The following is a 16,616-nucleotide window of genomic DNA, read 5'->3' as shown; positions in this document are numbered from 1 at the left end:
GCCAATACCTTCCCTGGCCAATACCTTCCCTGGCTAATAGCTTCCCTTCCGTAAGCTAAGACGAGGCGGCGCTTCCGTTCGCAGTGACTGTTAAGCTAGAAAAAGGGCACCTATGAATTGGTGGTAGATAGACATGATATTGGGCCAGTTTTTAGAAATCACAAGACAGTCGACACAGTTGAGTTGAGCTACAATTACAACTTGACTTGTTCTTATCCCTGTATACATGCATAGAGTGGAATCGAGTTATTTGACCGTTTTACACACTGCAGCCTCTAACTTCCTCTGTGGAAGATAATCGCACATGGAAGCGTAGCTGAATTCCCTGCACAGATGTTGTCTTTAAGCTACTCGACTGGTGATTTCGTCAGATTTACGCTGTGGTTATAGAAATCAGGATTTTATTTGAGCAGAGCGACCGCCTCGCAAATGCTTTAAGTGAGTCGACACGTAGTCTTAATGGGCTGATTTTCAGCTTTCAGAAAAACAGAAAATATGTGAATGAGAGCAGCTTTATTGGGAATTCAGCTGGATTACTTTACACTTGGGTCCATTTTAGTCTAGTTTAGAGTATAAATGCGGAATGATTTGATCCTCAGCCTCTTTATCTGGGTGTGTTAGTCCGGTTTTGACAGACTTTTGGTCGTACATGGACCAACATTCAAAAGTCTGGTATGAGTGTAATTAGTGTTTTTATAATGTCACGTAAAACATGCTTATTATTGATCTTCTTCCAGTGGTCCCCCTTTGTCAGATATTTATTATTCTTGATGGAATTGGCTGAGAAAGTTTTCTTTTTATTATTACTATTATTCTTTTATCGTCACTTCTTTTTTTACATACTTTGAGTATAATTCTTTACTGTCTCTTCCTGTTTCTATGTATCTTCTGGGGACAAATTAAAGAAAAAAAATCAATAACCTCTTACACTATCTTAGAAAAGCTTACAGTGTCCTTTTAGGGGATTGTCGATAAGAGGAAATACAATGTGTGAGTGATGACTGAACAGGCCCCGGCCTGGTTGGGGGAGTTGATTCCTGAAGGGAGCCGAGGACCCAGAGACCATAAGTCAACAGAACGCAGCAGTGCGTATCGTGGCCAGTCCTCACATAGGTTGGTTTGGGTCTTTTAGGCTAAGGGCATCAAGCGACTGCCTCTTCAAATCTTCGGTGAAATCCTGTGAAGGTTCATCAGAAGTGTAATGGGGGGAATTATATATTTATTTTTGTGATTATATATTTATTTAGATATTTAGCAAGTGTATATATGGCATATTTATATAGGTGTATTGTAGTTACAATATTTACATACTGAAGAGTAGTTAAAAAGCGGTGGGAAACTAAAAAAAGTATTGTACTTCTTCCCATTCCTTTTCGAACAATGTGCTGTGTTTTGTTATGTATTAGCACTTAATGTGATTTAATTTTTTAATTTTTTTTATTTCTCTTTTTCTTTCTTTTGTATGTACAAATAGTTACATACATTTTCTTTTTTATACATCTTCGAAAATAAAAATCTATCAATCAATCTATCAATATCCCCCAAAACTCTGATTTTACAGGATTTACGGCAATTGATTTTTAATTTTTTTACATTAATTAGTGAAAATTGTGGAAGTATGGAGTCGCTCCAAGTATTTGCGTTGTATTTACCGCCTTTATTTCCGTATTTACCAAAGAGCATACCGCACAAACAAGCCATTAACAGCTGAAGGTTTTTATGAGTGTGTTTCCTGCATCCAATTGCGCGCAATCGTATGAGGAAGACTATAAAGCAGATAGGCAGACGGTGTTTTAGTCAGCCATTTGTCAGACAGACACAGCAGGAGCAGGTGTGTTTAGTCTTCTGGAGAGATGCTCCTATTACATCAATCATCCACTGGCATTTCTCCTCCATATTCTTTGGACCAAACGTACCAAGATATAAAGATGGAGAATAAAGGTATGCTGATGTTTGGAGTTACAAGCAGTACTGGGTTTATTGCATTTAGTAGGGCTGAGCAATTTTACCGATGCAGTAAGTATTTCCCAATAAAGTATACATTTTTCAGCCACAAGTTTTTATTTATTTAAAACAAACTTTATTGAAAAGTCAGACGTTACAATGAGCAACGAACATTGAGTACACAGAACATTAATATAATACAATGCAATACCAGGGGGTCACATTATACAAAATAGTAGGGCTGGGCAACGATTAAAAATTTTAGTCATGTGCTCCATATTACCGATCGGTGATAAGAGTCACACCAGTTGATTGTTGGCTTTTATCTAGAAAACCATGCAGGCCTCACTAAGCAGCTGCTTGAAACGATGAGAGTCGCCCAAAGAATGCGGACTCTTAACGTTTCTGACCATCAACCAGCTGCTGTTTGAATGATTTAGTTCTTCCTATACTCGATTATCAATTAAAAACGCACCTTGTGAATTCCATTCCTCTGAGAAACCTTTCAGAAAAGTCCAGCTTTACCCTGAAAAACACAGGCTTCGCAGAGCCTTTTCCCTCTTAAAACGGCTTCAGTTATTTCTTGCTTTAATTTGTAGAAATACCCGAAAAGCCTCAATTTAGGGGTAAAATAGAAGTGCAAGTCCTAGTGCTTTTGGTGTGATTTTGTTCTAATGCTGAGGTGATGGGTGTCCGTGTTGGCAGCCGCTGTAGCCGTCATCGTCTTTGATGAAGACAAATGGGCTGACATGTGATGACGGCCAATATCTGTGTGACAAGTGTGTGAGATAGGTACACTTACTGGTGACGGCACATCATAGAGGGAAGAAAAGAGGAAAAGACGGGAGCAGTGAAGGATTGAAAGGAGCAGGTATAAAAGAAAGCCGTCGCCACTTTAGGTGGTGACAGCCCATCAGACGGAGAGGGACAGGAGTGGGTGAAGCCCAGAATTGTGAGGCATCCATCCAGAGGTTGATAGAACCGTGACCCACGCTGGTTCTGATAGAATCATTTGCTGTCGGGAGATTGATAAAATTCGAGTTACGTACCTTTTTTAAAAGCCCACACACTTCAATGAAAACACATAATTAAATATATTTAGAAATGTTAAATGAAAACAATAAAGGTAAAAAAGAAGAAGGAAATGTCTGTTAAACACCAACAACTGTGCAGCGTATTGATCCGCATGTTATCAGTGTTCACATGTGCATGTGAAATAGGAGCACATGAGATCTAATTACACGGTCTTATGATTTCATTGATGATGAAGAATAAGAGTGGAGTGTGTGTGTGTTGTATGAATAAGCTCAATTTAAAGGACACCCTCCCTCAGTTCTATGGCTTTATGTATCAAGACTGGAGCTGGGCAACGATTAAAAATTCTAATCTAATTAATCACGCCATTTCCCTGATTAATCACGATTAATCACATTTGTACTCAAAATCCAAAAATGAATCCAAAAGTAGTGTATAGCTTTTAGCATTTAGTTTTATTTTAAATGTGCTGCCATATGAATGAAAGTGCCATAACATTTGTTGTGCAAACACACTTTTAACATCAGCATCTTTCTGTAGTTTTTATGTAGAAGCCTCGCTCCACTGTCTGTTTCCTTGAATGACTTGCTGCTATCAGTTGTGTGTTTTGCCTTTAAGTGATATTTTAGACTGGAACTACTACGCTGAGAAGACAATTCAACTTGGCAGAGTTTACAGATGACTTTGGTTCTGTCGACTCCGCCGTCTGGAAGAACTTTAAAATGAAAACGGCCGAGTAAAAGTTCCGTACCCTTCTCCATGTTTGGTGGATCCGCCGATTACTTTCTTTTCCGGTTCCACAGCAGACAGCAACAGACTTTTACAATAATAAAAGCCTGTGAGCAACAGACTTTTACAAAATAAAATAAATAATAAGACCTGCGTTAATGTGCAATAAAATATTTATCGGCGTTAAATAATTTACAAGTTAACGCGATAATAACGAGTTAACTCGCCCAGCCCTAATCAAGACATTGGAAAACGCTACAACAGATGACATATTACGCTGCGTCATTATTTATTGAACAAAAACTAAGACAAAACTAAGTGAACCCCTGATCCAGCAGCTGGTTTCCTGTGGGACGTCATCAGTCTCTCTCATGGTTCTGGAGGAATCTTGTTCCCACTCTTCTCTCCAGCGCTGCTTCAGGTCATTGAGGTTTGCAGCATTGGTTTCTGCACAGCTCTCTGAAGGTCCCACCACAGCATCTCAGTCAGGCTGAGGTCTGGACTCTGACTGGACCGTTACAACACCTCGATTCTTCTCTTCTTCACACATTCTGCTGTAGATCTGCTGCTGTGTTTGGGATCTTTGTCCGGTTGATGAGCCAGTTTCAGCCCAGCTTCAGCTGTCGGACAGACGGCCTCACATCTGACTCTAGAACACTTTGGTATCCAGAGGAGTTCATGGTGGACTCAGTGACTGCGAGGTGCCCAGGTCCTGTGGCTGCAGAACCAGCCCAGATCATCAGCCCTCCACCACCGTGCTTGACAGCTGGTGTGAGGTGTTTGTGCTGATATGCTGTGTTTGGTTTCCTCCAAACGTGCTGCTGTGCATTATGAGCAAACATCTCCACTTTGGTCTGGTCTGTCCTTTGGACAGACCAGACCAAAGTGGGGTGACCTTTAACCTTTAACATGCTAGCTGAGGCCTGCAGAGTCTGAGATGTAGCTCTTGGGTTTCTGACCTTGGGGTGACCTTTAACCTTTAACATGCTGACTGAGGCCTGCAGAGTCTGAGATGTAGCTCTTGGGTTTCTGACCTTGGGGTGACCTTGCTGGGACATCCACTCCTGGGAAGATTGACAGCTGTCCCGAATGTTTTCCACTTGTGAATAATCTTTCTCTCTGTAGAATGATGGACTCCAGATAGTTTGGAAACGGCCTTATAACCCTTCCCAGATCGATGAGCAGCTTCTCTAAGATCACTGCTGATGTCTTTCCTCCTTGGCATCGTATTAACACACACCTGAATGCTGAATGGAAGCAGTAACGATGCTTTTTCCACACACTGCTTCTGTATTTTGGCTTATTTTTTGTAAAATAAATAATATCTATAATGTAATACATTATGTGTATTTGTTGTATTTACTCATGATGTCCCAGTGTATAAAACCTTATAAATGACAGCACACTTTATTTTTCACATTATTACAAGTTTTAAAGCTTGTTTTTTTCCCATTACTGACTACTTTTGGATAGTTTAGCATCAAAGTATGATTCCTAAGTTTGAAAACGCAAACAGTTCTGCACCAGGATTCAAGTTAAAAATCAGAGTGTAATGGATGATAAAAGTGTCAGCGTGGAGCTCTAAACTCCGCCGATCCACCAGGGGACACCTTGGTATTTCACTTTCTACGTCGTCATCACATTACAGATTACCAACAGAATATTTCCCCTTGAATTTTTTATTAAACTGACAGAACTTCTGCTTTTATAGAGCTGCTCACACTGACTGATGATCAGTTAATCAGAGCATTGATCAGCAGCACCTTGCTACTTAATTCCTGTGGAAGCAGTAAAAATGGACAGTTTCTGCATTTTGGCTCATTTTTTCTTATAATAGTCATGCTACGGTGTAATATGTCATGTGTCGTTCATCTGAGGTCGTATCGTCTTTGGGGTTTACTCCTTTAACCCTCATGGGATGCAGCGCATAAACTCTGTGAAGCTACAGTCTACCAACTGTTGTGTTTGAGGAACAGATCTAAACTCGTCTGTCTCTCTTTTCTGTCCACAGGAGACTAAAATCAACTGCGTCCGCCTGGCTCACAAAGGTATGATCACCCTTCCATTGATCCTCAGCACATAATCATGCCTGATTTAACTTTTACTGAGTTTATTCTGTAGAATATTGTGATCAGATGTTCCCATAGATTAGTGTTAGAGTCTGTTAGATAACACACAAACACACACACTCTACTGAAAAGGTGAACTTTACCCTGAGCCTAAACCTAACCATGTAATCCTGCATGATGGCATTATTTCTCCATCTCTTCTTCATTCTCACACACCGCTCTTTTCTCTCATGTTTTCCGTCCTCTTGTCTGACTCTCCCCATTTTTCCACCCCACGTCCACGCTGCTCCTCAGGGTGTAAAGTGGCACTTCAGAGTCCATCACATGCTGTTTGACCACCGCCATCAGAACCGGTGGATGGGGGGGCCATTCTGTGCCGTTTCCCCTCCGCTTTCCCTCCCGTCTCTCATTTTTATTTGCTGCTCATCTCTTGCAAATGCAGCCATTTGTGTGCCAGGCGGTGTGCTTTGAAAGCTTTTTCAGCTCACCATCGATTTTCTCACCTTCTTTTTTTCTTTTTTCCTGTTTTTTTCATCTGCATCGAGCATTGATTTGATTTATTTTCTCGGATTTTCCTTCCTGTCTTATTATTTTTGCTCCGTGTCGAGCCTTTTATTGCTCATTTGTGCCCATTCTTCTCTCACATCCCCTCTTTTTTTCATCCATTTTTGTGTTTTTTTTTTCTTTGGGATGTACAGTGGGTGTAAACACTGCTCTCTGTCTGTCTGCATGAAAGTGTGCTTGAGAAAAAAAGACATGCTTTTAACTTTGTGGCTGCTCTAATATTAAAAAAAAATCCAAACTTTTTTCCAATATGTGGAATTGTTGTAACAGTAGGTGAGCAGTGTTCTAAGGCAATATAGGAGGCTGATTTGATTAAAAATATGATAACTAATGCTGTTATACCTGCAAACAGTTCATTACAGCAGCTAAATTCAGTCAACATTACTCCTCGCTCTGATCAATAAGTTCAGCAGTTATTACAGTAAAGCAGCCGGTTTTATTCTACGTTTCTATGAGTTTCCTTATTAAAGAACCAATCAGAGGCAGAAATTTGAGCGAATACAAGAGGATAAGGACAAAGAACCATGTTTTTTATTCACATTATAGAGAAGATGCCCCATGCTTGCTAATGTCCTTGATAACTGAAAAAAAGATGTTAAAGAAACGCTCATTGGACTTCAGTTATGCATGACATTTCTACCACACGCCGAGTAAGTTTGACATGTGCAGATAAGAGCCAAATTCCGCTATCGACTGCCTCAGAGAAGCTTCTCTTTATCCTTTTCCCGTCTCTAATCAGTGCTGTTTATCGTGTTCACCGTTTAAAATCTAGCTGCTTCTTTGTGACTTTCTACCAGGTGCCAGGTGAAGCATTTCATGGTCAAGCAGCTCGTAAAAAAGAGTGCTTTTTGGACACATATCTAACCAATATGTAGAGTATCTGAAATTGTTAGGCTTCTTTTTAATAACTGCTGCTAAATGTCCACCTGCTGCTTCTCTGTTAAGTTCAAGAAATGCATCACATGCCAAGAAATTTAAGGTTCTATCCACAGCCTATGTTTAGATCCGGGTTCCAGTGTAGTTCGCCTGTGGAGCTGCCGTCGTACTGTAGAATAATTTTGCTCGTTTTCTAAAAACTTCCCCAAGAAAACCATGGCTGTGTTCGAAACCACATACTACATACTTGCATACTCATCGATCAGACAGTATGCAGAGCGTTTACCCACAATGCATTTCGCTCCTGCCCGAGCCGAAATTAGCCAGCCTGAAGCTGATTTTACTTAAGCTCTATACTCTGTAAACTTTAGCAACATTTGAAACATTTTCAGGCGAGAAAGTAGTCGTTTAGATCCCCAACGTGTTGAAAATCTGACAAAATACCGGCTGTTTACAATTTTGTTCTGACGAATTCGGCGCTACTAAAGCTAGCCGCAGTGAGCAACGCACTTCCGGTTATTTTCACAAAAATAAAATACCCGTTGCCTTTTATCATAGGGAAAGCCATTATAATACAATTGGTGGTTTTGTTTTGAAAACAGGAAGTGAACCTACCCTCGTTGTAGCTAGCTTGAAACTGCCGTTTTGACAGGAAATGACAATCGGTGACGTCACGTTACGTTGCATCTTGGGTAGTTTGAGTATGAGTAGTAACCTCATGATGCATACCCAACATTTCTGCGAATCTAGTATGCATCCGGGAACTTCTCGCTTACTCAAACCTGCATACTAACTCAAAAAGTTAGTAGGAGTAGGAGGAGAAGTATGCGGTTTCGAACACAGCCCTGGTTCTTAAGATGAATTTAGCCTCTGCAAAAAGAATGGAAGGAGCAGTAACGGTGAATAAGATGTAAAGAGCTTTTGAAACACTTAAATGCTCCGTTAAATGGCCAACTACAGAAGCGAGGGAGACGGACCTCCACCCAAAAAGTCGCTGTCGTGCCACATATCGATGTAAATACGACCGATACGACCCAAACTAAAGGAAGAAACCGTATAAACCACCTTATTGCCTCAACACTGTTGCTATAAAGAAATATTCTAACTGGGAAGCTGAGGATTCTCCGTAAAGAAAAACGCCACAAAGTTCATACCTTATTCTTTCTTTTACCATGACTTTATTTCTTTTCTCTTCCACCTTTCTCCCTCTATGTTTATTAACCCGTCGAGCCAGTTCTGACGCTCTCAGCTGGCTCCGACGTTAACCCCGAAAAAAAAACACCACATCTGCATTCACCGACCACCCAAAAACGCATTCTTTTAGGCCTTTTCCCGGTAACGGGCCAGTCAGATTGCTCATTGACAGTTATTTCTTTGGCGGAGGGAGCAGTCATATCCCAGCTGAATGCTATTGATTTCACTGTGCTAGTGCCATCTCTCACCAGTGCAATTTCTTTCCTCTTAAGACAGATTGTTGCAATTGAAAACCAGGGAGGTCTAAACCTTGATGAAATGGATAAATACAACTATACATATTTTTTTCTTAGACTTTTTTCTTCTTCTTCTTCTTCTTTCTTTTTCTTTTTTGTTGTTGTTTGTTTTCTCTCTTCCCCTCTCTTTCTCATGCTTTCCGGCGGGGACGTGCGGCCCTTGGCCTTAGTGGTAATAGGTAGGGGACAAATAACAACGCCGTACATTCTAGTCATCCCCAGCGAAGGTGAATATTGCTTCATAGGCAGAGTATTTTCTTCCCAATGTTATGTCACACTACAACCATGAACTCGACGCAAACACTTTCATTTTGGTTGTCCCCCCCCTCCTCCATTTTTCTCCTTCCGTTTCTTGGTTTTTCTCAGGTTTTTTTTGCTCTTCCTTGTTGTTTCGTCATCATCATCTTACTGCATTTGTTTGCATGTCTGCTCTGCTTCGAGTGTTGCCGGCTGTCGTTGAACCTCCCCCCTCTCTCTCTCTCTGTTGTCTTGTCTCGTGCGCATGCACACATTCCCAAAAATTAAGCTACGCTACACATTCAGCAGCTGGAATCCGTGTCTCAGCGGGCTCACGTTAGACTTTATGTTTTTCTAGATTTTTTCACCTCACAGAGCAAACTTCCATCATCAACAAACAACGAAAGGATAAAAGTTGGGAACTGCATTTGCCTTTAGGTGTGTGCTGCTCTCATTAACATGAAAGGACAAATTCAAATGCAGTGCACAAGTTTTTTTTTTGAAGATCTACTTGGATGGTTATTTTAGAGCAAAACCAAATACTTGGTGATAGAATTTTTTTATGTATTTTTTTATTAAAGACTCGTAGTCCAAATCACATAGAAAAACAATCAATAATAAAAGTACATAAAAAAGAACATTCATAAAAAAGATAAAATAATAACAACACTCCCAATATTTTAGGAGGCAATCATACCAATATTTCCAATATACAGAAGTATATCTTACTGCACTATATTTAATGTTAGTCGACAGTAGGATAATTCTGTTATTAGACTCATTTAGCCGGCAAATAAATGTATACATAAGCTTCCTTAAAACAGCCATCAAAGAGCTGACATTCGCAGACACAAACAGTTCACTGGCACTGCGCCATCTGGGCTTCTTTAACAAAAGTCTTAATGAATCATTATAAGCCACCTTCAGTGAGGTACAGTATGATCTAAACAAGTTCAGTTTAACTTCATCAGAGCAATATCCAAATTTCCGAACAAGAACATCAGGGTCTGTCAGCACATGACCGAGATATTTTACTTCATTTGAGATATTTTACTTCATTTGAGATATTCAAATGAAGTAAAATATTTCAAGGTGAAACGAGGGATGGTGGAAATTCCCATTTACGCAGAATCTAACGTCCTCTTGACAATACCGACTCGCGGCTCACTGAGATGCTTTCTTAAACGAGTCCCTGTGATTGTTGGTAATCATTCACAGAAGGTAAATATCTATAAGTCACGCTCAGACTCACTCAAACGATGGTAAGTGAGGACAAAAACGATCATGTATCAAAGACCAATGCTTCAGAAGCATTATGTCCTTCTAAAAGAGTGACCTTGCATTTGAACACCAGAGTAGGAACTGCATTTTAAAAAATTTCCTTTAAGATCAGGAGAATTGTGAAACCTTTGAGCTTTAAATGAGGTGTTTAACGAAATTAATCGCAGGTATTCCATAGCCAAGGCTTTTATGATAAGTTTAATACTTAAAAAAAAGTTATTAGCTTTCATGAAATACTGTCAGATTGACATTTAAACAGTGTATTAAATGCAACCGTTTAAATCATTTACTGCAGCGCATTTCTTTAGAATTCAGTCTTCCAGGTGCAATAAAGGAGCTCAAACCTTTTCACTGAGCACTGTGAAAACCACATCGGTGCTAATTATATTAAGATTTCCCTTTTGCGATGCAGAGACAAAGAAGGCAGAATGTTTGTCATTCAGCTATCCGACCGTCAAAACGTTGGCTCGAACTAATGTGGACACGATGGGGGAATCAGTCAGCACTGATCACTGCTGTAAACTGCTGAGAGGACTTCACATAAATGCAATAACACTTATTGTCCCGAGGGAAATGGAGGTTGCAGACCCAGCAGAAAGAATTATGCATATCATGCACAAATACTTGCTGTAAACTCTAAATTCAAAGTAAACACAAGAAACTTGTGCTCCAAAGGAAAAATGGACTAGACTCGGTGAATAATTCCCTAAATTCAACAATTTACCTTCTGATACTGACTCAGGACCTAATGAAGAACCCCCTGATCCCTATAATATAGACCAGTGAGCAGTGCTGACCAACATGTCATTGGGGTAATCAGGTGGGAACCTCCTTTCATCAGTGTTTCGTCCAGTTGGGCCCACGACACCTCCAGGAGGCTAGACAGCGATCACTGGCGTCCCAGAGAATGCCAGCCATCACTGCTCCTCCCACCACAACCATCTTTTCTTCCACAACCACAAGCTACCCCAGCCTCTCACCAACTGCACACCAGTCATAGCGGAGTGGGGATACAAACCCTAGTTCGGGTAGGGGGTAATGAAAGTATAGAGGGTGCAGGACAAGACATATTAGCAAATTCAGCAGACTAGAGCCTCATTTCCACTATGCAGTCCGGTACGGGTCGGTTCAGAACGGTTCGCTTATTTCAGTGTTTTCACTACCACGAAAGCGTACCGGTCCCATGGAACCCGTTACCATGTCTGTAACCCTTCTGCTTGGGGTACCGAGCACACAGGACCGGTTCCAGGCTCTGCTCTCCGTTGTAGGTGAGGAGGCTGTGCAGCGGGAGCTCGATGGTGCTGTGCCAAACCAAAAAGTTTTCCAGCTGACTGCCGCAAAAATGGCAGAGAGTGGTTTCAACCGGACCGCGAGCCAGTGTCGCATTAAGCTGAAGAAGCTTGGAGGTGGTTCCAAATTATGGATGTTATTTGTTATTTGCTGTTATTTGCTATTTACGCTTCGGCACGCACTCTGCCCACCCCTCAGGGTCCCCTTTGTACAGTGGGAACATAAGCTGACCCCAAAGCGACCCGACCCGTACCGGACTGCATAGTGGAAACGAGGCTTTAAGGCCTCAGTATGCTTCTTCGTAGTTACGGAGAGGCTTTAAACCTTTCGAAGTTCTCCGTCGGGCTGTCGGATACGCAAGGCAGTTCACCTCCCGATCAGTAGGCGTGGCTACGCTAGACGACCCAATCTTGCGACGTCTATCGTGAAAGTCGTTGATTGATTGTTCACCTTCCGGCTCCGTTCCACTCCTCACAGTAAACGATGGTGACCGAGAGAGAAAGACTGTTGTTGGAGTTGGAGCTTGTTGAATTTGAAATGCAAATAATTTGGACCAAATGTTGACCGGCACTTTGGCGGTGTTGTTGTTCTGAGAGGAGGCGATCTAACTAACCAGAAAAGTAATTCCAGAAATGATGTTGTTAGCCGACCAATCACAACCCTTGCTGTTTCTGTCGCCTCGACGGATAGATAGGAAGTTTGGCCGACGCATGCAAGCAACGGAGAGCGTCTCCGGGAGGGTCTCCGTAGACGACCATAAATCAGCCTTAAGATGAACTCTACTGTTGTGACGTTGACGGTTGCAACATGTGAGATTTCTGTTATGATGATGCAACATAAGACGAGGGAGGAAGTCGGTGAGAAAGGAAAATTACAAGGTTATACGAATGTTAAAATACCGAATCGGATGCTGCTGTTGGCGTGCTGTGGTTGTGAGTTGCATCATCTAAGTCGTCGGCTGGTTATAAAGAGCTAACCGAGCAGGTGTACAGTTTGAAAAGAGCCAGGAAATGTTTAAAGAGTTGTTTTTTGTCTCTTTGTGGCAAAAGTGAAGCAGGCGGCACTGATGCATTGCAGTGTCTGTGTGCCGCGCACGTGCTCAGATCAAACCCACCCGCTGTCATCTACACACTGGTGTTACATGTCAGCTTCAATTCCCATTACCATTAGTCCCGAGGTTGGTTATAATTGGTGGTGTACATGTTGTAACTGACTCCGGTGCTGTGCAATAATGATGCAACACATTGCTTGCTATCAACATGTGTGTGTGTTGGAGAACTCTGAGTGTGTGTTTGCTCTGTTAAAGTGGAAAAAGTGAGACAATTTGAATGGTATTTGTCATTGCTACCTATTCTCCTTTTTACAGTAATGATAATCTCCTATCTGCTTTCTGCTCAGTGAGTCGGTTTGTCCCGAATCAATCGGGCCGTTAAAGGAGGGAAGAATGCCTCCCCGAGAGTGTTTGTAGGTGAATATCTGGAGATGTCGTGAAGGTTTAAGGGCGCAGTGGCAACGAGCGACGGAGGAAATGCTGTTTAAGCAGGTGCAAAGCAGACGTCTGCGATTTGACACAGAAAAATAAGGGGTGACAAAGACAGAAAAGCAAAACACTTATTGTTATATTCTTCAGAATGAATTGGGCAAAATCCACAAGAGGAGGAGGGGTTGTCAACACCAGTGACACCCTGAAAAAAATGGATTTGAAGAAAGTTGAAGAAAAGGAAAGAAAAACCCAAATCTGGGAAATTAAATCCGTGCACTGATAGTGATAAGTTGGTCTCCTGCTGCCTGCCAACAATGACATCAGCCCGGGTAGTTGGATTGACGACATAAAGCAGAGGCCCCCGATTAATGATGAAGGAAGTTTGAGGTAAAGAAACGACCACATGCTCGACCAGGAAGTCAGTTTAACGCCTCGACATAAACACGGTTTGCTGGAGCAGCCGACAGCTGCTCAGGTTCTTAGTTTCTGAGAAACCGATAGGAACAGATTGGGTTTATGTAACCTGGCAGTTGATTTGGTCATCACACATCGAGTTGCATTGCATTATGGGATTGAAAATAGATCCAGTAGTAAACGCATCACATGCCAAGAAATTTAAGGTTCTATCCACAGCTTTATGTTTAGATCCGGGTTCCAGTGTAGTTCGCCTGTGGAGCTGCCGTTTTACTTTAGAATAACTTTGCTCGTTTTCTAAAAAGTTCCCCAAGAAAACCATGGCTGTGTTCGAAACCACATACTTCCATACTGCATACTCATCGATCAGACAGTATGCCGAGCGTTTATCCACAATGCAATTCGCTCCTGCCCGAGCCGAAATCAGCCGGCCTGAAGCTGATTTCACTTAAGCTCTAAACTCTGTAAACTTTAGAAACATTTGGAACATTTTCAGGCGAGAAAGTAGTCGTTTAGATCCCCAACGTGTTGAAAATCTGGCAAAATACCGGCTATTTACAATTTTGGTTCCGACAAATTCGGCGCTACTAAAGCTAGCTGTAGTAAGCGACGCACTTCCGGTTATTTTCACAAAATAAAATACCCGTTGCCTTTTATCATAGGGAAAGCCATTACGATAGAATTGGTGCTTTTGTTCTGAAAACAGGAAGTGAACCTACCCTCGTTGTAGCTAGCTTGAAACTGCAGTTTTGACAGGAAATGATGATCGGCGACGTCACGTTACGTTGCATCTTGGGTAGTTTGAGTATGAGTAGTAACCTCATGATGCATACCCAACATTTCGGAGAATCTAGTATGCATCCGGGAACTTCTCGCATTCTCAAACTCACATACTAACTCAAAAAGTTAGTATGAGTAGTAGGAGAAGTATGCGGTTTCGAACACAGCCAGAGAGAAACTGTTGCGTAGCTGTCGACGCTGGTTTGGTCGGAGAATTTGGGAAACACGATTTGATGCTAACTTTTTGATCATCAGACACTCAAGAGCCCATAAATACACACGTAGAAATGGTACTACTTCATAGTAACTGTACTAACTCATAGTGACAGGAAACTGTTTGACTGAGTGAGTAAGAGGGAAAGAACTGAGAGAAAACCACCGTCGTTGTTGTTTATCGTTCGCTATTTGGCTATAAAGGGCTGTCGGTCATAGTTAGGGATGGAAATCGAGAACCGGCTCCCAGTAGTTCGATTCCCTGGAATCATTTATCCGCCTGCCTAACGATCCTGTTTATAGGTTCTGCTAACGTCTTAGTTCCCTGACACATCGATAAGAGAATGGATAAGGAACCGAATCGATACCGATAATGGAACTGGAATTGCTCAATTCTGAACAATTCCCATCCCTAATCAAAGTGAAGAAAACAATTCAACTCAAATCCAGTTTGAGTTTTACCACAGGAACCAGCCAAACGAGGCAAACAAAACTCCAAGGCTTCATCGATGATGTTTACAAAGTAATTACAAGTATTTATAGATTTAGGAAGCAGAATAATGGGCGTTCTGGTAAGCTAAACGGATGCATTTCCTAAAGAACCAACGTGTGCCTCATGGTTGTCCGTCTGCAGCCAGGAGGTGAATTGTTGAATATGCACAAGTTTGGTCAGCAGAGGCGCATTTAATATAAAGTATGCGCATGGAGACAAAGTGCTGCGGTAGCATAGATCAGATTAGTAATCCTGTTAAACATACTCAGCCATGCTAACGCTAATCCACAGAGGGAATGAAACCTTCAAATCAACCCAAGTTGTTCGTGCACACTTACACACAAACCCACTCAACTCACATTCTGCAACACACATGTTTGTTTGAAGTCCTGAATGTAGTTTAGTACAGAAAAATACGCTCACTCTCAAACAGTGGTCTGTGCCCGTAACGTGCACGTGTATGCACATGTGCACGCACACACAGTTAAGCAGCATTTAATATGCCATTCGAGGCTGCCGCAGTGTGTTGGTAGCCGGGAGAATCAATCTTCTCTCCATTTGGATGAGATTATGTTTTTAATATCTTTGGTTTTACCCGTAATTCCTCCCAGATAATTGTATTGTGCTCTCCAAGTGGGAGCTAAAAAAAAGGAGGAAAGAAAAAAGAGATGTATAAATGAAAAGAATATTCCACAAATGCTCACAGGGAAGCACTTCCTGCTTCATCACCACCCTGTTACAGTCCCAACTTTACTTTCCAGCATTTCTAATAACTAGGGCTGGGCGAGTTAACTTGTTAATTATTTAAAGCCGATAAATATTTTTATCGTGCATTAACGCAGGTTTTATTTATTAATTTTATTATTGTAAAAGTCTGTTGCTCACAGGCTTTTATTTTGTAAAAGTCTGTTGCCGTCTGCTGTGGAACCGGAAAAGAAAGTAATCGGCGGATCAACCAAACATGGAGAAGGGTACGGAACTTTTACTCGGCCATTTTCATTTTAAAGTTCTTCCAGACGGCTGAGTCGACAGAACCAAAGTCATCTGTAAACTCTGCCAAGTTGAATTGTCTTCTCAGCGTAGTAGTTCCAGTCTAAAATATCACTTAAAGGCAAAACACACAGCTGATAGCAGCAAGTCATTCAAGGAAACAGACAGTGGAGCGAGGCTTCTACATAAAAACTACAGAAAGATGCTGATGTTAAAAGTGTGTTTGCACAACAAATGTTATGGCACTTTCATTCATATGGCAGCACATTTAAAATAAAACTAAATGCTAAAAGCTATACACTACTTTTGGATTCATTTTTGGATTTTGCGTACAAATGTGATTAATCGTGATTAATCAGGGAAATCATGTGATTAATTAGATAAAAAAATGTAATCGTTGCCCAGCTACTAATAACAGAATTACAAAGAAGAGTAACTGAAGTCAATTTAACCTCAAATCTTAGAGATATCAGTTAGTATCTTCGGTGCATCGCTGCAGGATCACTTTGAGCAATATTCCCAACCCTGAGACCTTTTGTCTTGTTCTTATTTTCTCTTTAGCCTGGTTCACGTGCGCAGTACTCCCACGGCACGTCAGCCTGTCACTGTGAGGGCCGAGTGGTTGTGAATTTTAGCGTCTGGAGACAGCAGTTATACCTCTCAAATCGACATTTCGTGTCTTCTCCTGGGGAGGGGAGGGGGCCTGGAAAAATAATGGTTTCAAGACT

The 16,616-nt window shown here is 41.5% G+C and overlaps 1 protein-coding gene across 10 annotated transcripts in view; it reads left to right on the top strand.

Annotated features, from left to right (window-relative positions):
- The window catches only part of ptprt (protein tyrosine phosphatase receptor type T), a 427,933-nt gene that overhangs the window by 264,604 nt on the left and 146,713 nt on the right, over window positions 1-16,616 (top strand). For 5 of the 10 annotated variants that reach the window (XM_075460193.1, XM_075460191.1, XM_075460192.1 and 2 more), the window contains exon 15: window positions 5,720-5,756. In XM_075460193.1, the coding sequence (XP_075316308.1) occupies window positions 5,720-5,756 (37 nt within the window). Of the gene's footprint in view, window positions 1-5,719; window positions 5,757-8,877; window positions 8,935-16,616 lie in introns of all 10 variants that reach the window. The other 5 variants (XM_075460188.1, XM_075460184.1, XM_075460186.1 and 2 more) reach the window with 2 other exon arrangements.

Source organism: Odontesthes bonariensis, chromosome 3, assembly GCF_027942865.1.
Source record: "Odontesthes bonariensis isolate fOdoBon6 chromosome 3, fOdoBon6.hap1, whole genome shotgun sequence".
In the NCBI taxonomy this organism is placed as follows: domain Eukaryota; kingdom Metazoa; phylum Chordata; class Actinopteri; order Atheriniformes; family Atherinopsidae; genus Odontesthes; species Odontesthes bonariensis.
This window is presented reverse-complemented; position numbering and strand designations above follow the sequence as displayed.